At 46.1% G+C, this 25,829-nt stretch overlaps 1 protein-coding gene across 10 annotated transcripts in view; it reads left to right on the forward strand.

Annotated features, from left to right (window-relative positions):
* Positions 1–25,829, forward strand: part of slit2 (slit homolog 2 (Drosophila)) — a 605,319-nt gene that overhangs the window by 429,109 nt on the left and 150,381 nt on the right. For all 10 annotated transcript variants that reach the window (XM_085967585.1, XM_085967587.1, XM_085967589.1 and 7 more), the window contains exons 10-12: positions 2,761–2,832; positions 11,696–11,767; positions 18,068–18,139. In XM_085967585.1, coding sequence (XP_085823711.1) covers positions 2,761–2,832; positions 11,696–11,767; positions 18,068–18,139 — 216 coding nt within the window. The remainder of the gene's footprint in view (positions 1–2,760; positions 2,833–11,695; positions 11,768–18,067; positions 18,140–25,829) is intronic.

Here is a 25,829-nt window from a genome sequence, read left to right on the forward strand (position 1 = left end):
TCTCTGAACTGCCTCCAATGCAAGTATATCCTTCCTTAAATAAGGAGACCAAAACTGTACGCAGTACTCAAGGTGTGGTCTCACCAATACCTTGTACAGTTGTAGCAGGAGTGTTCCATTTGCAGATAGCTTCATGTAGTCATCAACAACAACAACTTGTATTTATATAGTGCTTTTAACATAGTAAAACATCCCAAGGTCCTTCACAGGAGTATTACCAGACAAAAAATTTGACACGAAGCCACATAAGGAGAAATTAGGGCAGACGACCAAAAGCTTGGCCAAAGAGGTAGGTTTTAAGGAGCGCCTTAAAGGGGCAAAGAGGGGTAGTGAGGCGGACAGGTTTAGGCAGGGAATTCCAGAGCTTAGGGCCGAGGCACCAGAAGGCGCGGCCACCGATGGTTGAGCGATTATAATCAGGGATGCTCAAGAGGGCAGGATTAGAGGAGCGCAGATATCTCGGGGTTTGTGGGGCTGGAGGAGATTACAGAGGTAGGGAGGGGCGAGGCCATGATTCGAAAACAAGGATGAGAATTTTGAAATCGAGACGTTGCTTAACCGTTGCTTTAATGTCGCCCCCTTCATGTAATCAATTTGACCTTATGATTACTGAAGGAGAATTTGAAGAACCAAAATGCAGTAATCAAAAAGAAAAAAGCACAATTAGAAACTATTTGCCGTATTATAGCATTATAGTACTGACAACACAGTGAAGTCAGTCTAATAAAATGGCAGCAGACAGAACATGCCTACAGCACATTTATGTGAAACATCATTTTACTGCATTTAACAATCTTGAGTGGAATCTTTATTAGAACATAATTCTGTGTTATCCCACTCTTGAGACTGTGCAGGAGGATGTTTAATGTAAAAATCATCTTGGGCACAATACGTGCACTGCCAACTTTGACATTGCTGAACTGGTAACTCTTGCAGCAGCAACACTATCATCATGACATAAGTTTTAGTAAGTTGTTTGCTTGTAAGCCAAATCTTTCTAGCAAACATTTTTGGACTCTAGGGGAATCAAGGGATATGGGGATCGGGTGGGAAAGTGGAGTTGAGGTCAATGATCAGCCATGATCTTATTGAATGGCGGAGCAGGCTCAAGGGGCTGTATGACCTACTCCTGCTCTTATTTCTTTCTAACATTGGCCTTTACATTTGTATTACTGTACTAAGACACAGTTAAAGCTGCAAACACATTCTAAAAGATAATTTAATAAATCATGATCTATTCTACAATTAAAAAGCCATATTGTAGTGCACCCTGTAGGAAGGATGTAACATTTTTCTACACAGTCCAATTTTAAGTTACCAATGGGTGTCGCAAGACTACAGTGATTCCGAGGTTATCTTGTTGCAAGGAGGTGGGGTGCATATGGCCCCTGCACTGATTCGAAAAGAGTTTGTAGGAGATATGTTCAGAGACAGTGAAGCAGGTATTTTTTTGGTTGATGAGGAAATAGCGGCCCAGAATTTGCAGGCGAAGCAAAGGCGTTAGCCACTGGCCTCGAAGTAAGCTTCGCATAAAGATCTCGCCATCTCTGTGTCGGGAAGTTCAGGTTTTCCGATGTGTAATTCAAATCAACGGAAGTTAATGGGGATTCTCAGCGAAGTATGTCAGCAAGCTGTCTAAGCAGCCAATCAAAATGCAGAATTCTCACAGGCAGCGAACCAAGAAGTGGGTAAGCTCCTAAAATTCTAACTTTTTAAAAATGTTAGAGAGACCAAAACAAAGATTGGGGCTCTCACATGGGGAAAAGGCAAACCTGAAATAAAGATGAACAAGTTTCTTAAAAATTAAATTTTCATTAAAATGGCTAAGTTTGAGACTGCACAAAATTAATATTAGTCTTTCAGGGCCATAACCTTTGCTTAGCAGTCAATACGCTATTAAAACCCCAGTTACACCTAATCCCTTTGGGTCTAACTTTTAATTGGGTATTTAACAGTGTAATTACTGCGGAAGAGCTGAAGTTTCTGTCAGATTCCATGATTTGAGCGATTTCACTGATTGCCGGCTCTGTGGGGGTGGGGGTGGAGAGTGGGGAGTGGGGGGCACAGTGCAGCCTGTGGAGGAGCAGTGAATGACAGACCGCAACTCAGGATTTCTGCGTTAGGCTGCGCATGCGCTCAATCCTGAAGTTGCGGTCAGTTTCAAATGCAGAATGACGGCGAATGCTGCCAGTTCACCGCCAGTGGGGCAGCAAATTCCGGGCCATTGTTTTCCTTACCTACAGCAAGTAGGCTGTACACTCCAAAGGAAATTTAATTTGTCAATCTTTTTTATACATTTGTTTTTGTTGAGAGTGTACAACTGGGAGTGCCAGCATTTTCATGAAAGTGTTTAGTAGACGTTTCTCCTTTGTACGCAATTACTTAACACAGGAATGTGAATCACATCAACATATATCACTTAGTTATGTCGCTGTAACAAAAAATGGCCTTCTCGCTCAATAAGCAAGAAGCAACTGGTACTACTACACTACTTTAGTCGAGTTTTATTTTTTACAGGAAAGGAAATTATATTTCATATACAACATGGCACTTAATGTGTGCAGCCCAAGCAGATGAATTTTTTCTGGACAAAGAGGGAAGGTCATTGGTGTTTGGCTATTCACAGTAACGTTAACAGGAGTACAAGTAATGTGGCCTGAGTAAATGTGAATGTTGACAAGAGGCTGAGTGTGGACCACCACTGCTGTGTGCTTTACTGAAGGAATGTACTTTCAATAGCAAATTATGTTTTCTCCACAGACGTCTGGAGCAAAACTCAATCAAATCCATCCCCCCTGGAGCCTTCTCACCCTACAAGAGGTTGCGAAGAATGTAAGTGTTCCAAATCTTTAGAAGATTATTCAGCGTGTGTCCCATAAGTAAAGCCGAGTGTTTAACAAATTGTAGACGGCAATGGCTGACTGGTCCAATCTGATTACAGCTCAAATCTGAGAATGTGCTTTTCAATTTAAAAAGTATTTTGTGTGTTTCCTTCATGAAAATAAATGATGGAATTGAAATCCTTCAATATTTTCCCAGAGACCTCCCATCTTGTATATCCCCTCCTCTCCCGACGGTGCTAACTCATGCTCTGGTACGGTTCCATAGATGCCAGCAGCCCTGTGGTCACTCACTCCAGTGACTATTCTTCGCATGAGCCTAAACAGTGGGGGGAATTTTAACCCCCCAGGATGGGCAGGGTGGAGGGTTAAAATTTCAAAAACTGGAAACCAGACCTAAACTCGCCTCCAACTTCCCATTTTAATTGGAGGCAGGCTGGGGAGGAGGGGGAGGGGCAACTAACTTGCTCGCTAGAGGCGTGTGGTGTATGTGCCTTTAAGAGCAATTATGGTGTATGTGCCTTTAAGAGCCCCAGGTGTGCGTAATGCCGGTAATTGCCACTTGGGCGATATAAGCCTGTGTATTGTGTATATCCTTTAGAAACCCCCCCCAGACTTGCTTAGTAAATACCTATGAACCAACTCCTGTCTTCAGTGTCTTTATCTACACACGGACACTACAGTGGCGACGAAGTGGAAACGGACTTACCTGCAATTCGGCAGCACCTCAAGGACATCGATTCCTCCAGCGTCCAGAAGACTCAAGGAAGTAAGAGAAACTGTGGTTTCACCAGCTGGCCAAGCTGGTGACAGGTACTGCGCTAATCCTTCCTGGGCGTCAGGCTGGGGCTCCAGCGGCGGGCTCTACAGCGGAGACAGGCAGCGAAATCGGAGGCAAGCAATAACGGATTGGGAGGGTGCACTCGAGAGACGGCCGGCGCGGCAAGCAGGTCAGCGTTTAGACCTCCGTCGGGAATGAGTCTCCAACAGTGAATAAACGGAAACCACATTAAACAGCGTTGTTATCGGTAGCAGCGGCGGGAAAGCGCGGGAAGCGCCATATCGTTGCTACAGAGAGGAAAAAAAAAAGCGCGGGAAGCGCCATATCTTCTCTGAAATGCCTAAATTTGGTAATATTGAGGCTTTTGATGGCGAAATAGAAGATTGGACCACATACGTGGAAAGAGTAGAGGTTTATTGCACTGCAAATGGAATAACAGATGAAAAAAAAGCTTCAGTACTTCTGAACTTAATGGGCGCGAAGACATACGGGCTGTTACGAAATGTAATCACTCCAGCCAAACCAAAGGACAAGACTTTTAAAGAAATTGTTGATACCCTGCAGGAGCATTTAAACCCAACACCGCTGCTGATAGCGGAACGATTCAAGTTCTTCAAGAGAAATCAACACAAGAATGAAAGTAACGCTGATTACCTAACCGAATTAAGAAAGCTATCAAAGTACTGCCAATTCGGAGCAGGACTATCGGATTATCTTCGAGACAAATTTGTTTGCGGTCTCTTAAGTGAAGGAACACAAAAAAGACTGCTTTCTGAAAAAGATTTAACATTGGACAAAGCTTTCAGTATGGCTGTATCATACGAAGCAGCAGCAAAAGGAGCTGCAGAGATACAACAAGAGACACAGGACTTCGGCACCCATAAAATGACACAGGAGTTCGGAAGATGTTATCGCTGCGGCAGATCCACCCATAACCAGAGGGACTGCTGGTTCAAGGGCAAAGCATGCAGGCAATGTGGTAAGATTGGACACATTGCACGGGTATGCCAATCTGGACAAAATAAATCCACTGACAGAAAACAAAAAATCAATAAAGAAAAGTACAGGAAGGTACAAATGATGACGGACAATAGCTCCGAAGACCAGAATAACGATAGCGACTCCGAAAACAAGAGACTAAGCTGTCTCAAATTACATAATGTACTTGCCAAAGAGGATTACCAAACCATTTGGGTTACCCTCACAATAGCAGGGTCCCCAGTTAAAATGGAGCTAGATACAGGATCAGCTCTAACCGTAATAAATCGACGAGATTACGAGAGGCTATTTTCGCATATACCTCTAAAAGACACATCCATTATCTTAAAACATATACGGGGCAGAAAGTCTACCCCAAAGGAAAAATAAGGGTGCCTGTGGTATACAACGGCAAAGAAATACAAAAGTTGTATTTATACATTCTACAAGATGGTGGTCCACCGTTGTTGGGACGTGAATGGATAAGGAAGATACGTTTAGACTGGCACTCCATTCAGGCACTGACGGTGACCAGTAAGGAAAAAAACAATGATGACATCATACCTGAACGATTAAAAGACATCTTGGCCAACGCCAAAGAAGTGTTTCAAGAGAAACTAGGAACCTTGAAAGGCATCACCGCCTCAATAAAAGTGGAAGATACAGCAATTCCAAAATTTTTTAAGGCAAGACCGGTGCCATACGCAATACGTCCGGCAGTCGAGGCAGAGCTGAAGAATTTGGAAAAGGCAGGCGTATTATCCAAAATAGATTGGAGCGAATGGGCAACACCCATCGTTCCAGTCATGAAAAAAACATTGAAAAATAACTCTGAAGAACAGAAAAAAATTTGCATCTGCGGGGACTTTAAGGTGACTGTAAACCCGGTCCTTCACACGGTACAGTATCCTCTTCCGAGGATAGAAGATATTTTCGCCTCACTATCCGGAGGGAAACGTTTCACAAAAATTGACTTGGCACAGGCATATCTACAGATGGAGGTTGAGGAGACCTCTAAAAAGTATCTCACAATAAACACACACAAAGGCCTGTACCAGTACAATCGACTGGTTTTTGGAATAGCATCAGCTCCAGCTATCTGGCAAAGAGCTATGGAGCAAGTCCTGCAAGGGATTCCGGGGACTCAATGCTACCTAGACGACATCCTTATAACAGGAGAAAACGACAACGAGCACCTTGCCAATTTGGAGCAGGTGCTCACTAGGCTGAAAGAACGGGGCCTACGAGCAAATCGCCCCAAGTGCGAATTTTTCCAAAATCAGATATCATATTGTGGCCACATAATTAATAAGGAAGGGTTGCATAAGTCACCTGAAAAAATTGAAGCAGTTATAAAAGCCCCAGCACCTGAAAATGTTTCACAATTAAGGTCATTCCTGGGATTAATAAATTACTATCATAAATTTTTACCGAACTTATCAACTATTCTACACCCTCTTAATGATCTTCTACAGACAGGAGTGATTTGGAAATGGAACGAAGACTGTAAACATGCCTTCCATAAATGTAAAGACTTAATCACATCCGAGAAAATTTTGGCTCATTACAACCCATCACTACCAATCAGACTGGCGTGCGATGCATCCCCTTACGGCATAGGAGCGGTATTGTCCCATAGATTCCCTGATGGCTCGGAACGGCCGATAGCTTTTGTGTCACGCTCATTGAACTCAGCTGAGCGTAACTATGCCCAGATAGACAGGGAAGCACTCAGCCTGGTATGGGGAGTGAAGAAATTCAACCATTACCTACACGGACAAAAATTTACCTTGCTGACTGACCATCAACCCCTCATCTCCATATTCAACCCTATAAAAGGTGTCCCCATTATGACGGCACAAAGACTACAGAGGTGGTCCCTTTTTCTAGGGGCACACCAATACAACATTGAATACAAAGGGTCAAAACAGCATGGGAATGCTGATGGTTTATCACGCCTACCGTTGCCAACGATAGAAGAGGCACCTACAGTAGACCCAGTAGAGATATTCCACTCTACCATAGTGGAATGTCTACCGGTGACAAATTTTGCCATTGAAAGGGAGACAAGAAATGACCCTACTCTCTCACGGGTCTATGATTTAACAGTGAAGGGATGGCCAGCACATGGCGAACCACTGTTGCCAGCATTCTCGCAAAGAAGAGAACAGCTGTCAGTGTGCCGAGGAACCTTGATGTGTGGATCCAGAGTGGTGATTCCACCCAAACTCCAGGATAAAGTGCTAAAGGAGCTTCACGAGGGGCATCTGGGTGGAGTGAAAATGAAGAACCTAGCTAGGGCGTTTGTATGGTGGCCAGGTATCGATGGAGACATCGAAGACATGACCAAGAGCTGCCTAGGATGCCAGAAGGTCCAAAATGCTCCGCCACAGGCCCCTCTACATCCATGGGAGTGGCCCTCATCTCCCTGGCAAAGGGTGCACATCGACTTTGCTGGTCCATTTATGGACTCAATGTTCTTAATCACAGTTGATGCACACTCCAAGTGACCGGAGGTGATAAAGATGTCCTCCACCACCACGGAAAAAACCATCACAGTATTAAGGACCATATTTGCCAGGAATGGGCTGCCGGAGCAGATATGTTCTGATAATGGACCACAATTTGTGTCCGAAGAATTCAGAAAGTTCTTAAAGAACAATGGGGTAAAGCACTACACGTCCGCCCCATACCATCCCGCCACCAATGGATTGGCTGAAAGGTTTGTCCAGACCTTCAAGAAGGCCATCAAGGCCATGGGTAATGAAGACATAAAACTTCAGCACAAGGTGGATAACTTCTTATTTGCATATAGGAATGCAACGCATATGGTTACTAACCAAACTCCCGCCATGATGTTCTACAATAGAAACCTAAGATGCCGGCTGGATTTGGTCAAGCCGAACATCCGAAGGGACGTGGAGAACCGGCAGTTTCAGGGCATGAATGAAAGGCCAACTAGGGCCTTCCAGATAGGCCAACCGGTTTTGGCCCGGGACTACCATACCGAGAAATGGCAGCCTGGAACTATCTGCACACGATTAGGACCACTGATGTATACCGTGGACATCGGAGACAGCATAATAAGGCGCCATGCTGACCAAATCATCAAGTCATCCGAAAAGGGACAACCTACACCACCGCTCTATACATCTAACGATGAAGTAGAGATACCCATATCTACCTCCGATCCGGTGATACTGGAGCCCGAAGAACCCGACACTGGCCTTCAAGCCGAATCAGCCTTGCCAGAAGAACCTACTACACCACCAGAAACTACTACACCCCCGAGGCGTTATCCGGACCGAGTCAGGAAGCCTCCTGAGAGACTAACTTATAATTAATTAATACAGCAATGTATATTATTTTGCGTATAACATGTAATTAATAATTACTTAAAATATAATGTACTAGTTAGCTAGAAGGGGAGGAATTGTGGTGTATGTGCCTTTAAGAGCAATTATGGTGTATGTGCCTTTAAGAGCCCCAGGTGTGCGTAATGCCGGCAATTGCCACTTGGGCTATATAAGCCTGTGTATTGTGTATATCCTTTAGAAACCCCCCCCAGACTTGCTTAGTAAATACCTATGAACCAACTCCTGTCTTCAGTGTCTTTATCTACACACGGACACTACAAGGCGGGTCAGTCATTTAAATATGATAACGAGGCTCATGCATCAAATTTTACCAGACTTTTACATTTAACTGCTGTGGGCCGGGTTTCCCAGGGCTCGGAAAACATGGTAGCTGAAGGGTGGCGTGAACGGCCGAATCCAGCAGGTAAGTGCCTTTCCAGCACTGCTTGTAGGCCAGTATGAGCAGGCGTGCTTCCCCCTGTTTGCTCAAGCAAACCTGCTTCCCTTCCCGTGGAAGACCTCCGCGCCCCGCAATCTGATCTTCCCCCGACATATCATCCACGATCTCCCGACCTTCCATCCACAATCTCCCGATCTTCCATCCACGATCTGCCCCGACCTTCCATCCACAATCTCCTCCTGACCTTCCATCCACAATCTCCCGACCTTCCATCCACGATCTCCCCCCGACCTTCCAACCACAATCTCCTCCCGACCTTCCATCCACGATCTCCCCCCGACCTTCCAACCACAATCTCCTCCCGACCTTCCATCCACGATCTCCCCCCGACCTTCCAACCACAATCTCCTCCCGACCTTCCATCCACGATCTCCCCCCGACCTTCCAACCACAATCTCCTCCCGACCTTCCATCCACGATCTGCCCCCGAACTTCCATCCACAATCTCCCGACCTTCCATCCACAATCTCCCGACCTTCCATCCACGATCTCCTCCCGACCTTCCATCCACGATCTCCCGACCTTCCATCCACAATCTCCCGACCTTCTATCCACGATCTCCTCCTGACCTTCCATCCACAATCTCCCGACCTTCCATCCACAATCTCCCGACCTTCCATCCACAATCTCCCGACCTTCCATCCACAATCTCCCGACCTTCCATCCACAATCTCCCGACCTTCCATCCACGATCTCCTCCCGACCTTCCAACCACAATCTCCCGGCCTTCCATCCACAATCTCCTACCGACCTTCCATCCACAATCTCCTCCCGACCTTCCATCCACGATCTCCCGACCTTCCATCCATGATCTCCCGACCTTCCATCCATGATCTCCCGACCTTCCATCCACGATCTCCCCCGACCTTCCATCCACGATCTCCCCCGACCTTCCATCCACAATCTCCTCCCGACCTTCCATCCATGATCTCCCGACCTTCCATCCACGATCTCCCGACCTTCCATCCACAATCTCCTCCCAACCTTCCATCCACGATCTCCTCCCGACCTTCCATCCACAATCTCCCGACCTTCCATCCATGATCTCCCGACCTTCCATCCACGATCTCCCCCGACCTTCCATCCACAATCTCCCGACCTTCCATCCATGATCTCCCGACCTTCCATCCACGATCTCCCGACCTTCCATCCACGATCTCCCCCGACCTTCCATCCACAATCTCCTCCCGACCTTCCATCCACAATCTCCTCCCGACCTTCCATCCACGATCTCCCCCGACCTTCCATCCACAATCTTCTCCCGACCTTCTATCCACGATCTCCCGACCTTCCATCCACGATCTCCTGACCTTCCATCCACAATCTCCTCCCGACCTTCCACCCACGATCTCCCGAGCTTCCATCCACGATCTCCCGACCTTCTATCCACGATCTCCCGACCTTCCATCCACGATCTCCCGACCTTCCATCCACGATCTCCCGACCTTCCATCCACGATCTCCCGACCTTCTATCCACGATCTCCCGACCTTCCATCCACGATCTTCCGACCTTCCATCCACGATCTCCCGACCTTCCATCCACGATCTCCCGACCTTCCATCCACGATCTCCCGACCTTCCATCCACGATCTCCCGACCTTCCATCCACGAACTCCTCCCGACCTTCCATCCACGATTTCCCCCCGACCTTACATCCACAATGTCCCCCCCTGCATTTCTGGGATTCCCGGCCACTCTGACCTTCCCGCTGCCCCACCCCGGTCCCCACAGTCCTCCCCATTAATATCGGGATCAGGGTGTGTCTACACCAACCCAGATTCTGTGCTCACCCAGTATCACAGACATATACCAGCAGGGGTCACAGATCAGGAGCAAGAAAACACCCCTTCCCTAGCCCAGTGACACTGAATCCTTTTGTAACACACCTACTGTGCCCCAACTGAGATCTACTAACTCAGAATCTGGACCTAATTGGTCTATATAGCTCAACATAAACATCATGGAGTGCAGTTACCTTTTCCCATATACTTCTTGGGGTAATCTTGACTTTGTGCGATAGTGTAAAACAGGTGATAATGAGTTGGCAGCCCATTTTATACATCTCCTGATTTTTTATTCTATCGAAGTCACTGATTCAAGTCAGGTTCCTGCCCAAACCTGAACACTATCGCAAAAAGTCAAGATCTACCCCCTTAAGACAAAACATCATGTTGCTATTAACCAAATTATATAGCTCACATAAATGGAGTATCCAATAAGGGATTGCTTTCATTAAAGTGATTGTAGAGAGACAATTATTGTCGTTAATACGCCTAAGGATTTATTTTTAGCTGAATTAGTTTTTATTCAGAGATATCCTATATTCAGTCCTGCAAACTGCCATGAAAACAATATTTTTTGAAAGGGAACATTATTAGCTCTGCTTTTTAATAAACGTTTTATTTTTCACTGATTTTGATATATGGAATCCCTATCGTAAGAGGCAAGTTCCACAAGGTTTCCAAAGGAAATGGTGACAGTATTTTATTAGCGGAATTGAGGCTTACTCCAAATGCTTTGCAGACCTCAGCAGAGCACAGTACCAGTCACAAATAAGCAATAACCGAAAAAAAGAGGCTTTCAAAATGAGGATAAGATTGCCTAATAGTACGCCTGCCCTTGAGGTATCACTGCGCTCAGAATAGAACCACAGCCTCACAAAATGGAACAATCTGTCCTTATTTATAAATACAGGATTTTGTAGTTCAGACAGTAGGGGTCATTTATACTTTACGTGCTTCACCTGCTGAGAGTCGCTATTAGAAACTCCAGTGCACATTACATATGATTTTCTGATCATTTAAAATAATGGTGGAAAATTTATGTACAATAAACTCCAGAATTTTTGATTTGCAGTCTTGACACGCAAGGCACTCGTCAGAAGAGCAAAGATGAGAAAAATCACTCCAAATATGCTGCCTACATAGTCATTATTCCCAACATACAGAAGGAGCAACTAAAAGTTTACTTCAAGCAAATAGCTCCTCATATTGGAAGCTATTAATAATGTAATGCACTGACCAGGATTCTTAGTCACCTGCGCAGGTTTTAACGTCGAGGTAGATTGCCTGAAACATATAGCATTCAAGGGAGAAAACACTCAAATATGAGAAACAGATGTAAGGCATAGGTAGTGCCAAAGTGAAAAACCCTGTTGAATACTTGTGAGCCAGTTGTGAGCATTTGAAGAAACGAACAGTCACTGATGTGACCGATAGGCCTGCAGCACCTTTGTTTCGATATTTGATTAACCTTTTAAGGTACTGTTTTTCTTTTCAGAGACCTGAGCAACAACCACATCTCTGAAATCGCACCAGATGCTTTCCAGGGACTGAGGTCACTTAATTCCCTGTAAGTTTCTTGGAAATTTTCAGGATTGCCTAAGATTGTTTGTTTTGAGTGTAACTCAGTCTCCTCATTACATGCTAAACTTTAAAAAAAGTTTGCCAGTTGTGCGTTTCTAAATTACCTTGCCGTTGTAACTTAAAATTTGTGCTAATTACATATAAAAACCAGACACTAAATTACATATGAGTTCAACAAGCAATTACACTAAAATGGGTACTTTAATTTTAAATACCATTTTTTTTGTTCTCCATTTAGCCCGACCTAAACTTATTTGACACAAAGTTCAGCACAAATATAGGCCTTCAAAAATCAAAGGCAGAGTGGAAGTCTGGATTCACGGAAGTGTGTGAAAGCAGGCAGGCCCAAATTCCACCGCACACTTTCATGTTTCACTGGGACATGAGGGGAGTATTGCTCATCGCACATTTGGGTAAACCAAAAGGAATTTTCCTGCAGAGGTTTGAAGCTTCCAGAAATAACTTCAGCAGCATCGTAGCCATGCTGCCTAAGTGAAGCTGGTGCCTGAGGTTTGGGGGAATTTTACACATGACAACATGAAAGGAAACTGGTGGCAGCCCACGTTAGCATGGGTTTTATTTTTGTACTGTCATTTTAATTTTTCACTCTCTTTCCCTTTCTTTCTCCCCTCCCCTTACCAAGTGATTATGGGCCATTAACCTTTCCCCAGGCCTCTGCCGATGCTGCTCCCTTAATGTTGACAATGGCAAAGCAGACTGTGCCCACTAGGATCAACAGATTCCAATTTTCTGTGATGCGACGTGTCATTTAGGAAATTTGAATCTGCTGATTTGAATGTTAATGTGGCCAAATGGACTGCTAGCCACCAAGTTCCTGAGCAAGGGAAAGACAATCATCTCAGACTGGGGCGGGAGCATGGTATCTCACATTTTAACATTGAGGGAGTCATTCCTTCCCTTACGTCAGCTGCACTAGAAGAGGTCTGTCCCATTGCCTCTTGGCAAAAGTTGTTGTATGGAGGGAAGGAGACAAAGAAAGGAAAACTTCATGCATTGAGGGGATCTAGAAGGATGTAAAATGGATAGGGACAGAGATGGAGGCAGAACAAAAGAGACAGGTTGAGCACAAAAGACAGAGAGAAATCGATAAAACAGGACCAGAAAATAAATGGACAGAGCTGTACCATGTGAAGGCAAATTGTCCAAACAAAAATGAGCAGTGACTGCTATGACTGCACTTGTGCAGTGTGCCTTGGTTCTGTTCCCCCCAGTCTTTCATTGTCCATTGCCCGTGTACTTTGAACTGGTTAATAGCACCTTCAGAAAAGTGATCAGTTCAACTTTCCCTCCACTTTTTTCTTCCTTCACTTCCCATGGGAAAGTGCCTGATCTCCACCAGCCTACCTCCCTGAGTGAGTACAGCTGAGATCAAGAACTTATTGCGTGGCACGTTGCAGGCACAATCCCACATCCTGGCTCTGCATTTCACAGCATGTTGCAGGCCCACATGAATCACAATCCTTGGTGTTTGCGTATTTGGCTGCAGGCCGGGATGTTCAATCCCAACACTTATGTTTTCAAGCCATTTTTTGATCTTGTTAAAAAAAAAGTTAAAGGGGGAAAAATTCAGTTGTTTGCACCTCTCGTTAGCGCCTTAAGAGGGCGCTAATGGGGCGCAAAGCAACTAGCGCCCGGGCGCGGCGATATTTGCGCCGCTCGCAAAATTAACTAGACATTTTGCAGCAGCGCTAAACACTACCGCCACGATCTCCTGCGCCGGCAGATCGTGACGTCAGTCGAGTGCGCAACGCCCCGGTAGTGCCCCAGACCAGATATTGTGTGGCACCCCCTGCCTTACCACCTACCGCTAGCAACGACAGGTTGAGGGGAGCGTTTTGCAGTCAGAAAGGGACTAGGGGAGCACTATTTAAAGGCGACCGCTTCCTGCCTTTTTTTGTTGGTGACATTTTTGCACCACGCATTCTGAGAGAGAGGGAGAGACTTCTGGAGAGATTCAACGCTGTGTGAAGGGGTTTTGGGTACTGAGCAGCACTTTGCAGGTTCATTTTGATTTGCCCTTCCTTGCTTCGCCAGCGCTCTGAGGTAGCGCCTCGCTGCTCGGCCTTTGCACCTTAAGACAGGTGTGATGCGTCTGATTTAGCGCTCCAATCACCTCCAGGGGCAATAAAAGCCAAGTTTGCCGTCGGAGGTGATAATTAGCGCCAGGCGCTAAACTTTGCGCACGGCCGATAATGGCACCCCAAACGGGGCGATACTGAATTTTTCCCCCAAAGTGTTTTCTTTAATTTATTGAACAATGTTAATAATTGCATTGCCCATTCATTTATACACAGGTAACGTCTTTGAGCAGAGAGCTCAATTATAAAAGTGTCTGTGCCTGTGGCAGGTTCCTCAGAAGAAGGTCTCATGTACACATGAGCATATAAATATGCCACAGTAAAATAAACAGCTTGTTGATTAAAACCTGTTTAACTTGTAAATACTGCTAAAACCAGTTTAAAAAAAAAACAACCTTAGGTAATCATTTAAGGGCTTGTCTAAACTCCAAGTGATGGAGCCAGGAAAACCACTGGGATTTTGTCCACAATGTGCTGGGAAATTCCTTATTGCAGATGTTTACAGAGGATTATTTCAAGTCCTCGCAGTGGTAAGACGATACACTTCCTTGCTTGCACTGATTTTATAATGCAGCCTAATGTACCTTACAGCAGAAATGGGATCCTGATGAGCTCATGTCTCTGTGCAGTGAGCAAGTATCTGACACTGCAGCCTCCTTGTCAGTGCTGCTGCTGCTGAAGCAGCCTGCTATCTTCATGTGGTAACTCCTTTCCCGGATTTCTTTGTTTTCACAGAACTGTGACAGGCGCAGGATTTTTTGTCCTGTGCCAAATAGAGAAAAGTTCAGTATTACAGCTTTCCATATGACTTTAAATAGACGGAGTAATGTGGCCTACAAAATTGCTGTCAGTTTGGTGTATCTTGAATGAGGTTCCCTTTGCCTTTGTGTTGGGGGAAGTGATGCAACCTGTTGTGACGCATCCACCTTTTCAAAGGAAGTCGAGTTAGCCTCCTTTGTGGGTATCCCTGCCGCTACTCAGAAACAAATTCGTCTGGTTTGTTTGGTGGCTTGGCAATTCTGCATTGGAATGCTAAAATAGATGAGTTTGTAGAGCCTTGGAATTAGATAAATTCACTGAGCTGGATATTCTCCCACCATTCCAGCCGAAATCACATGGCATGATGGTGGTAATTCAGGCAGGGAGATCTAGCACCACCTCGCTACCTCTACCAGCGCTGTCTCCAATTCTACCCCCCCTACAGGGAAGGTGGCTAGCTGTCCCATCACCATCTCCCACACCCTCCTTCTACCCCACCACTGTAAATGAAGTTGAGCATGCAAGAACCAAAAGTGATTCGGGACTGTAAACACTGATTATAAATAAAAACAAAAAATGCTGGAAATACTCAGAAGGTCAGGCAGCATCTGTGGAGAAAGAAACAAAGTTAACGTTTCAGGTTGATGACTCTTCATCACAAAGCAATGATTATGACAAATAGGGGCTCCCTGTGTATCACGTCCAATACATAATGCTGCATTGCTTACTTTTCAGTACAGTACATGAAATATTTCCAGAAAGTCGCCCAGTTTCAACGCTACCCATCGCTATCCCACACTGCTTTGAACCCTTTTCTGCCTGACCAGCACCATTCAGCCGATGGGTTGCAACGCTTTCCTCACTGAGAATGCAGACCTACTGTAGGCCACTGAGAGCCCTGGTTCAATTCCTACTGGGGTTTAAATGCTGCAAGTTGCTCAATAGGCCAAAAATACATCGATTCAAATTACATATGGTTTTGATATTAAAAAGCACAAAATGTTTAGTTACCACATTTTTAAATTATGTTAGTGCTTTAGTGCAAGCAATTGAAAATTATTTTTGTAGACATTATGAAATTGCATTAATGAGGCAAGACTGAGGCGGATGTGGTTTGCATGCCGACATTTCCTTCAGCAGAGTCTCACAGGGACTGCAAACAGCCACTTTGATGTTCTGTGAAAGTTAATGTAATCGACACACACACAAAAAGCAAACTGTAAACCCTGGAGAACTAGTGCTGCCTTTAGTATTTATTTTTGTTCATTAGTCATTGCCTGTAATCTGTGGCCGTATTCCTAACACATAGCTGACAAAATCTGCAAACTACTGTTTGTTTATCAAAAAACAAGGGCCAACGTCTTTTTTGTGTGTAATGGCCCATCGTCTCTGAAGTGACAGCTTGCTGCCTGACCTTAGGGAAGCGACATCCTTCTTTGCAAACTAATGGTAATATCACAGATCTAATCTTCGAAGCCACTCCAACCATTTTAGGATACTTTCTGTTAAAAGACAAGATTATTTTTATTGATTTGCCAGTATTTTTTTGAAAGGTTACTTAGCATAGTTATGATTAGCTTCTATTAAACAGACAGCTGTGGTTAATGGGGACACTTTATAAGGGGCCCTTTTTCAGGTGTCTAATTGATCTCTCCCTCCTATTTTAATCAGTACTGACAAGTTTTGCTCAATGGAGAGTTTAGTAAATGGGATAATTTTACTTCCCTGGAGCATCCCAGTGAATAGGCTCCAGCTAAATTTGGATGGTTAAAATAGACTGGAACATGTCGGAGAGATTGTGCTGTATTGTGTGACACTGCAGTTTAGATTGTGTCGGAGACTTAGAAAACACTGCAGTTCAGGCCAGATCTCTTTTGTGAGCCGCACAGGTGGGTAGTATAGAGCTTTGGGAGCCATATATAAAGTTTAAATTCATGCTCTGTTTAATTTGTCCAAGTTGCTCATATGAGCAGATCGTGGTATTTCAATTTAGGATTGCCTACCAATAAAGTAACAGCGCTAAAAACCACCTTTTCCAAACCACTCGACCTACAAAATTCAAGCATAATGTCATCGCATGTAGTCTTCATGACACTAAAAAATTACTGATCGTAATATTTGAAATTGAATCTGAAAGTCGAGCTGAAAATACAGAAGTATAACAGAGAGAAACTGCTTTAAACTTCAGAACAAAGCCACAGTTAGGGACGGTAACCAGACAATGCAATGATTATTACAAACAGGGGCTCCCTGTGCATCACATACAATACACAACTCTCCATTGCTTTCTTTTCAGTACAGTACCTGGAACACTTACAGAAAGTCGCCCAGTTTCAATGCTACCCATCGCTATCCCACACTCCTTTGAACCCTTTTCTGTGTGACAAGCAGCGTTCAGCCGAAGGGCCACTATTGCAAACTTGCAAGGAACCAGCAAATAAGAAATTTGAGGACAATTAAGAATGCCTCTGTCTGTCAAACAACACAGCAAGTTTCAGTTTTTAAGAGAGTCTGTCAGATAATACTGCAGTTTCGGCTATGTGAGAGAGACTTTGTAGTTATAGCATGTTTTAAGGTTTCCAGTCCAGTTCACATTTGCACACAGATCTCTCTTTAAACTTGACCCCATTCTTTGATTCAATGCAGTAACCATGACCACTGCATTACTGGTTACAGTAGTGTAGTGGTTATGTTACTGAAATAATAATCCAAAGTCTTAGACTAATAATCCAGAGATCATGAGCACAAATCCCACCATGGCAGTTTTCAAAATTTGAATTTGTTTTAAAAAATGTTGGAAATAATGAAAAGTTGATATCAGTAAAAGTGGTTCACTCCTTTAGGGAAGGAAGCCTTTCATCCTTACCCAGCCTGACCTCTATGTGACTCCAGCCCAGCAAGCCACTCAATTCCATCAGACCACTACAAAGAATACAGACTGCAGCAGTTCAAGAAGAAGGCCCACCACCACTTCTCAGGGCAACTAGCGATGAACAATAAAAGCCAGCCTTGCCAGTGAAGCCCACATCCTGAGATTATATATTTTTTTAATGTAGTAAATTAATTTAAACAATGGTATTACAATAGCAAAATACTGCGGATGCTGGAAATCTGAAATAACAACAGAAAGTGTTGGAAACACTCAGCAGGTCAGGCAGCATCGAGGAGAGAGAAACAGAGTCAACGTTTCGGGTCGAGGACCCCTCGAACCTCGACCCGAAACATTGACTCTGTTTCTCTCTCCTCGATGCTGCCTGACCTGCTGAGTGTTTCTAGCATTTTCTGTTAAATAATGGTATGATAGTTTCCTGATTCAAGCTTATATACATCACCACAAATATTTTAAATATGTGCAAGGTGTGGAAAATAAGTTGTGAATGTCTGTCATTATTTCTATACAGTTTTTGACTGACTTCTTTTTTCCACAGTGTGCTGTATGGAAATAAAATCACAGAGCTGCCTAAAGGTCTTTTCGAGGGACTCTTCTCTTTGCAGTTACTGTAAGTATGTTCAGCCAGTTCCTGTATAACAGATTGGGGAAGAAAAACACAAGGCGCTTGATGCTAGTTACATTTCTACAATCCTGAAACATGTAATGATTTTAACTACCCCGCCTGGCGGAAACCAGAGGGAGAGGGCAGTTAAAATGGAGCGGGGGGGGGGGGGTTAACCCGCTCTGTTCCTGACCCAATCAAGCCAACTGCAATTTTTAGTTGCAGACAGCAAGGATATCCACCTTAAGCCGGTGGGGTCCTCTTTCAATGTGCAGGTCGGTCTCCTGTGATGTCATCAGGGCCTGATCTGCCATTTTAAACTGAGGCCTGCGTGGGACAGCAGTGGTGGCTTCTCCGCCAGACAAAACCTGCCGGGATCAAAAGAGGCCTAGTAAAGTAAGTTTTTAATTTTTTTTTCGTTTCCTTGTGAGCCAGGAGGAGTAGGAGCACTCCACCCGGCCCCACAAGGAAACCTTATGCCTCCCCTGTCCTGGGCTTCCTCCCCCCTCCCTCAACTGGGATTCCCCTTCTGGTGAACTTACCTTGTGTTGGGGACCGTATCCCTGAGACCCCGGCGGCGGCCTCCTGCTGCCCAATTTTAATGACCGGGCAACTGCTTCCCGCTGACTTCCTGGCCGTTTTGGGCTGGAAGACGGCAAGCAGCATGCTAACGAGGCTGGGCCATTAAAAAATCGGAGGAGCCTCCCTGCTGCCAATCCCGGACGATCACACCGCTCACTTTACCACGTTCCTGCCCAGGAGTTAACACCAAGCTCGATGCGTTAGTTGTCTTTAGGAATTCAACATAATTCTGTATACACACTGTACAAATGAGTTTCTGCGGTTTTAATCATGAAGGGAAGAATTGTTTTCCAGCTTCAGTATTAGGCTACAGGCTCTGTGTAGCACTCATAATATCATTAGAAACACTTCAGAATTAGAGAAGAACAGCTGGGCCTGGTTAGAACATATGGGAGTCTCTCTTGTCATGTAGAACACAGTCCGATTTGATCAGTGCTGTGCAGGGCAAGAACATTCAATCTCAGATGTAAGTTCCATAAGTATTAACACCTCCCGTCAACCTGCAGATCCTTGGCGTGTGCTTCATCTTCCATGGGGACAGATGATACAATCAGCTCAGTATTTAAAGGGATGGGTATCGGAATTGTAAAAATATGCCACATTTTTGCTACGGTTGCTGTTTGTGGAATGTGCTGAGGTGATTAATCTTGTCCGGTAAATCCTTTTGCCACTAATTGGTCAATTATAGGGTGTTGTAGAAAATGAATTCCTGCCATCTCTGAACTCTAATTTTCCTCACTTGTGTGTGTGTATTTGTGGTGCCAGGGGAGGGGAGGGTGGGGAAGGTGAACCTCTGCTGTGCTGTATGCTGATGGCTCTTTTTGTGTATGATGTTGATTTATTTAATCTACAGTATATCAGTCAAAAAAAGATGAAAAATAAGGAGTGATTTTGTGGAAGCCAAGGGGTCTTATGTTAAACGTTTGAGCTCAGCTAAAGTCCAAATGAAACTTATTTTGACCTGAGCAAGAGAGATGGACAAAACCCAACCAAAAGCCCCAATTTTAACCCCCCTCGCTCGACGGGAATCAAGTGGGTGTGGGGCAGTGGGAGTTAAAATTGGGGCAGCATTCTTACCTTCTTACCTCTGCATTCATGCCGTACTCCTGCCTGCTGCCATTTTAACTCCCGGGTTTCAAGAGGTATTAGAGGTGCTCACCGCAGGCAAGCAAGGACCTCAAATATGCAAAAGTCGGGGTCCTATGTTGCAGTTAGGACCCCATCGCCATTTTAACTCGGGATCGCGTGAGTCGTGCTGAGTGCCAGAGCTGCCAGTGAAAGCTGGCAGCAAGCAAGTGTGGGTCTGGAAGGGGCCCAGAAATGTTAGTAAAACTATTTTATTTTTGGTTTCCTTCTGGGCCGGGATGAGCAGGATTTCTTCCTCCAGGCCCCACAGGGGAACCATGGGCCTCCTCTGCCCAAGGCTGCCCTTCCCTTCTCCCAACCACGACCGCCTCCAGATCCCCTCACCACTAATGCCAGAGATCGTTTCCTCCTGCCGCAATAAATCCCTCTCCCAACTGCCAAGCAGGTAGCTAATCCCGCCAGGTTCAGGCGGTAGTCTGACTCGAAACATTGAAATGAGGCTCGGAAGTTAAAATAGGCCAGACATCACATCGCCGCTGCCCTGGGCGTTTCCCGCCCTCCCCCAGTCCCTGCACGCTGCATTTGCCCTGAGTTAAAATTTGGCCCCCCTTGCTTGCAAATCAAGATGCAAATCCATTTGTGAATATGGTCTTTCATGTCAGTCAATTTTTTTTTAGAAACTGTAGTTCACAAAGCTACTTAATGGTAGGTAAAGTGATGTTTCATTTCTCAACAAAGCAATGAAGTTTGAGCAGGCCTATTGACTGCAGAATAAGTAAAATAAACACAGAACATAGGGATGAGCATTTGAAGAAATTCCGGCTTGGAAATTGGACTGCCGGAAATGTACTCTTTAACCAAAAGGACTCAAAAGGCTTGCTCCAGGATGCTGCAGAATAATGGGTGTATCCTGCAGAGAATGTTGGTTAGGGGTCAAAGCACTTTTATTTCCAGTAAGTTTGTACACTACACACAAAGCAAGCGTGGAGAATTTGTGGAATCTAGTTTCTCAATCTCCGCCGGTGATCCTTTTGTGGAAGCTGTCATATCTGTTGACCCCGGCACCATTGGATGTCTTAGTTTCAGCTCTGCGATGTGTGAAAGAATTTGATATGTTTATCACACACTGTCAAAGCAAACAGCAGGAATGAAGATGCACCATTGCCAGGCCTGGCTGAAGAGAAAACGGATGCATTTAGCTACATTAAACTGCAGTAGTGTCCTAACACAGATTATATGAGAATCACGGGGCACTCTGCTTGCACAGAGTTTAGAGCTCAGAAAATACTGTTCATCCGGTTAATTAAAAGCCTTTAATGCCAGGGCTCTGATTTGGTGGGCACGCTGTGCGTGAATATGGGAGGCCAGTGATTTGTAATGGTGATGTGCATTGCTACCCACAGGGGCATCTGTTTAGAACTTTTTTTCCCTATTCAATTTCATTACTGTATTGTCACCTTCAGCCGGGAGGGTGGATCATTTCAAACTATGGTCTAGATTATCAGCACAGTGATTAGCCAATAGTAGGTGTGCTTGTAACATGGTGAGGTGACAGGCTGTGCCACTGTGAGATGGAATGCCTTTGTGCATTTAAGTGCTTGATCTAGCAGCACAGCTGAGAATCCTCTACTCAATGAACATTTTACAAGAAGGCAGGCAGAGATTTCAGTCAAATTCTGCTTGACTCAATTTGCAGGACTATGTGTTACAAACTTGAACCAGCTGTTGGCTAGTCTAATAAGTGGGATGCCTTGACTAGGCGGAGGAGTCACAAAAGAGGTGGCCCAATCTCCTGCAGACACACTGTCAGACAAAAATAAAGGGGTATTGATGGTAAAAGGAGAGCAGTGGGGCAGCATAGATTGTCTCTCTCACCCTGTGAAGGAGGCCCCGTAGCAGTGCCTTGCCAGTGGGATGGAGGCAAAGGGCTCGAAATTCCCAGGGCTGTGGAGGCGGGAATAGAGGCGTGTGGGGTGTTAAAATTGCAAAAAGTGCAACCCCGCCTCCATCCCGCCCCCAAGCAATTTTCAAGAAATCGTGTTTACTGCTCCCATCTCCGTCCCACCTCCAAGAGGCGGGATAGGCCCTTAAGGCCCTTAACAAGCACTAAATTGCCTCTATTATCCCATTTTGAAAGGCCTTTGTGATTTTAACCCTTTTCCCACGTGAAGCACGCCTGCTCTGAAACACGACGTTGAAACCTGGCGGGAGCACAATTGGATTGCTGACTATTAGCTGCAGCTCCACCATTAAATAGGATATTTGATCAGTCATCATTTGCAGGTGGCAGGACTTTGTTGTCTCAGGTCTGGGGGAACTTTTAGAAGGCATAACCACAGCTGTGGAAGTTTGGAGCCTGACACCCATCTCCAGTGTGACCTCCTGGGAAACCCCTCTCGCCACCTTGACTGAGCGCTTCCTCAACTGAGGCATATACCAGAAGCATGGGAACCATTTATTTCCTTCCCTCCTGGACATCAGATGAGGACGAAGACCAGCCACGGCACCAGCAGAACCATGAACAACAACAGCACCAACATCAGCAGCAACAACAGGAGCGCCAAGCTGCTGCTCACCCACCTGAAGCTGCACAGGCCAGAAGTGGCCAGTGCATGGAAGCCTGTCGGCGCAGGAGATACCCCCCAAACAAGGTCTACAGACACAGGGTCAGCTACCTCAACATGCCTGAGCAGCAGTGCCAAAGGCGGCTCCGACTTTTGCGAGAGGTAGTGGGTGACATCTGCGCAATGCTGCAACAAGACCTGGAGCCCAGAGGACCAGGTGGACACCCCTTACCAGTGGCCGTCAAAGTCACCACCGCACTCAACTTTTTTGCCTCCGGCTCATTCCAGGGATCAGCAGCAGACAGCAGCGGCATCTCCCAGGCGGCCGCACACACTTGCATCATGCAGGTAACCGATGCTCTCTTTGCCATCGCGCACAATCACATCCATTTCACCAAGGATCAAGCAAGTGGCACGGCGAGTGCGGTTGGATTAGCTAATCTGGCAGGCTTTCCAAGGGTGCAGGGCATCGTTGACTGCACACATGTGGCCCTTAAGGCACCCCATCGCAATCCAGGTATTTTTGTCAACCGCAAGGGCTTCCATTCCCTCAACGTTCAGCTGGTGTGTGACCACAAGAAGGAAATTTTGCATGTTTGTGCCAAGTACCCTGGCAGTTGCCATGACTCCTTCATACTGCGCCAGTCTAGTGTACCTCCGCTATTCAGTCCGCCAGACCAACTTAACGGATGGCTACTTGGAGACAAGGGCTATCCCCTGAGGACGTGGCTAATGACGCCGTTGAGGAGCCCATCCAACGAAGCTGAGGAGAGCTACAACTCCAGCCACATTTCCACCAGATCCATAATTGAGCAAACCATCGGTTTGCTGAAGATGCGTTTCAGATGCCTGGATAGATCAGGTGGAGCCCTGCAATACCCAGCAGCCAGGGTCTCCAGAATCGTCGTGGTTTGCTGTGCACTTCACAACATAGCACAGCGACGTGGCTTGCAGATCCCTGAGGACCAAGTGGTTCCTCACATATCCTCCTCAGATGAGGAGGAGGAGTAGGAGGAGGAGGAGGAGAGCGAAAATGAACAATCTTGCAGAGGCCCATCAACCAGCGGCAGCAGTACGCGAGAACATTGCTGCCCGGGATGCAAAGAACGCACTCATCTTGGCCAGATTTGCTTAGCCTAGCCAATCAAGCACTTTTGCCTCACAGCTTCTGACCAGAGCTTCGACAATGGCCAAGAACCAGCGGATTCCTAACAATTTGACCACCATACTGACAATTGCAAGTAATCCTAAGCCCTCAATGTGGAAGTCCCATTAGCAAAATGACACACGCCACAACTGCAGCAGTAGCCATCAGATTTTTATTTACAGTAACCATCTGATGGCTTTTTAACATTAAACATCAAATTTCATCCAAGTGGCTACCCTTGTGACTATTTGTGCAGTATCTTTCTCTTACGCGTGCTCCTACGTGGTGCTTCCCCTGTGGCTTCAGCAGATGTGGAGGCCTCTTGCTCACTTTCTTGCTGCTCCTGTCTCGACACCTTTGGTGAGTGTCCTCTGGGGTTGCGAACCTGTGAGGGCTCACCAACAGTCTGCTGCCCCTGCGGCTGTGCAGGGGTTGAGTCGCCGATCTCAGTTGGGTGGGGCTCTGACCGAGGGCTCTGCAGTGGCATGGAAGTGTGAGCGCTTGGAGAGGAGCTACCACTTCCTTGATGTCTGCCACCAACTTCCCTCTCATGGGTCAGGTCCCCCTCAGCGCTTGCAAGTGGCTTGAGAGCACCTTGCTGCACTTCAGGGGGGCCATGGGGACCTGTATCTGCACCGGCAGTCCTACTCAGAAGGACTTCCATGAAGGTCTGGTTTCTCTGTTCAATAGATGACCATCGCTCCTCCAGAGATGTCATTCTATTCAGAACACTCACCATGTTTTCTGCACTCTGGCGACTTATCACCTCCATGGAGGTTGCCATTCTTTCCATGGTGATGCGTTCATGCACCAATGACTCCACAAAGGCTCTGCTCATGTTCGCAATGGACTCCTCCATTCGCTCCACACCTGCATCTGTTCCTGGAGTTCCAGCACCGCCGATCTTGTGGATGGACCCAGAGGTAGAGGGCCGACATGCAGCTGAGCCGAGCTGGGAGAGTCCTGCGCCCTCCAACTAGGACTCTCCAATGCTGTCCCTGTCTGCACAATCTGCTGATGCTCACTTGTGAGCTGTGATACACCAGGTGACAACACTGCATTATCTCACGAAGGTACCACCGAGGTGTGAGTGCCTGCGCTGGTGTTGGGTGTGCTGCATTCTGCTGACGCTGCGCCCTCAGAGGTTGCAGCTTCCTCTGAGGAGTCTGGATGCTCAGGCTCTTCCTCCTGGCTAGTGGGGATGGGTGCTTGCGATGGTCCTGTGGGGGAGTAAAGGAAAGGGTCAGAGATGTGATGCCAAGGTTACATTGCATATTGCAGATGATCATAAGTCCATCTGTTAGAGCTTCAGAATCATTATCAGCGACTCATGCAATGTCAATGAGAGAGATGGAAAACTATTCTGTCACCACTTTGCTGTGATGCACCCGTCTGTCCGTCCCCCACTTGCGCATCGTCCTCCACTCCCACGATCTCCAGGACCGCCTCCTCCCAGGTGGTGAGCTGGGCTACTGATGGTGGCCCTTCTCCTGTCCTCGCTCTTTCCCTCTTATTGTGAGCTCTCTTTTCCTGCAATGAGGGAGACAAGTGGAGTTTGAGTGAGAATGAAGGAGTGAGTGTAGAGAATCCATAGCATAGATGCTTAGAAGAAGACAAAGATGGAGTGAGGTGGCAAGACCAAGGGCCCTCCCTGTGTGTTGTAAGTTGTTCTTATAGCATCACAGTGATAGGGAGTGTGAGGGCTGCATAGTCGAATAGTTAGGTGAATGTGACCATAGTGTGGAGATGCTGGAATTGGACTGGGGTGGACAAATGTAAGAAGTCACACAACTGACTAACCTGTTTGGACACCATTCACACCTTTGATCGCTGTGATTATCTCTCTGCCGAGGTGTGATAAATGGCAGTTAGAAAGATTACCTGTAATCATCTGGCATTATTCTCTGACTATATAAGCTGTGTCTTTATGCATCTCTCCACTTCATCTGATGAAGGAGCAGCGCTCCGAAAGCTTGTGATTTCAAATAAAACTGTTGGACTATAGTCTGGTGTTGTGTGACTTCTTACAAATGTGACCATAGAGAGAGAGGGAATGGGTAAGGATGCAGGGACGTCAGTGTCAAGTGGGATGTGGAGGAAGAGGTTGCTAAAGCTGAGTGCTGGTGAGGAGAGGCAATGGGGATCAGATTGAGGGTGATGGGAAAGTCATACTCACTTTTCCAGTGCGCAGAAGGTCATGAAACCTCTTCCTGCACTGAAGCCAGGTTCTGCGGGTTATCGACAAAGAGTTGACCTCCTGGGCCACCTGGATCCACACAGCCTTGGTCTGCTGGGGAGGCTTCTTCCTCCCTGAAGA

This window comes from Somniosus microcephalus, chromosome 2, assembly GCF_052327205.1.
Source record: "Somniosus microcephalus isolate GS21.2 chromosome 2, FLI_Smic_1.0, whole genome shotgun sequence".
NCBI lineage: Eukaryota > Metazoa > Chordata > Chondrichthyes > Squaliformes > Somniosidae > Somniosus > Somniosus microcephalus.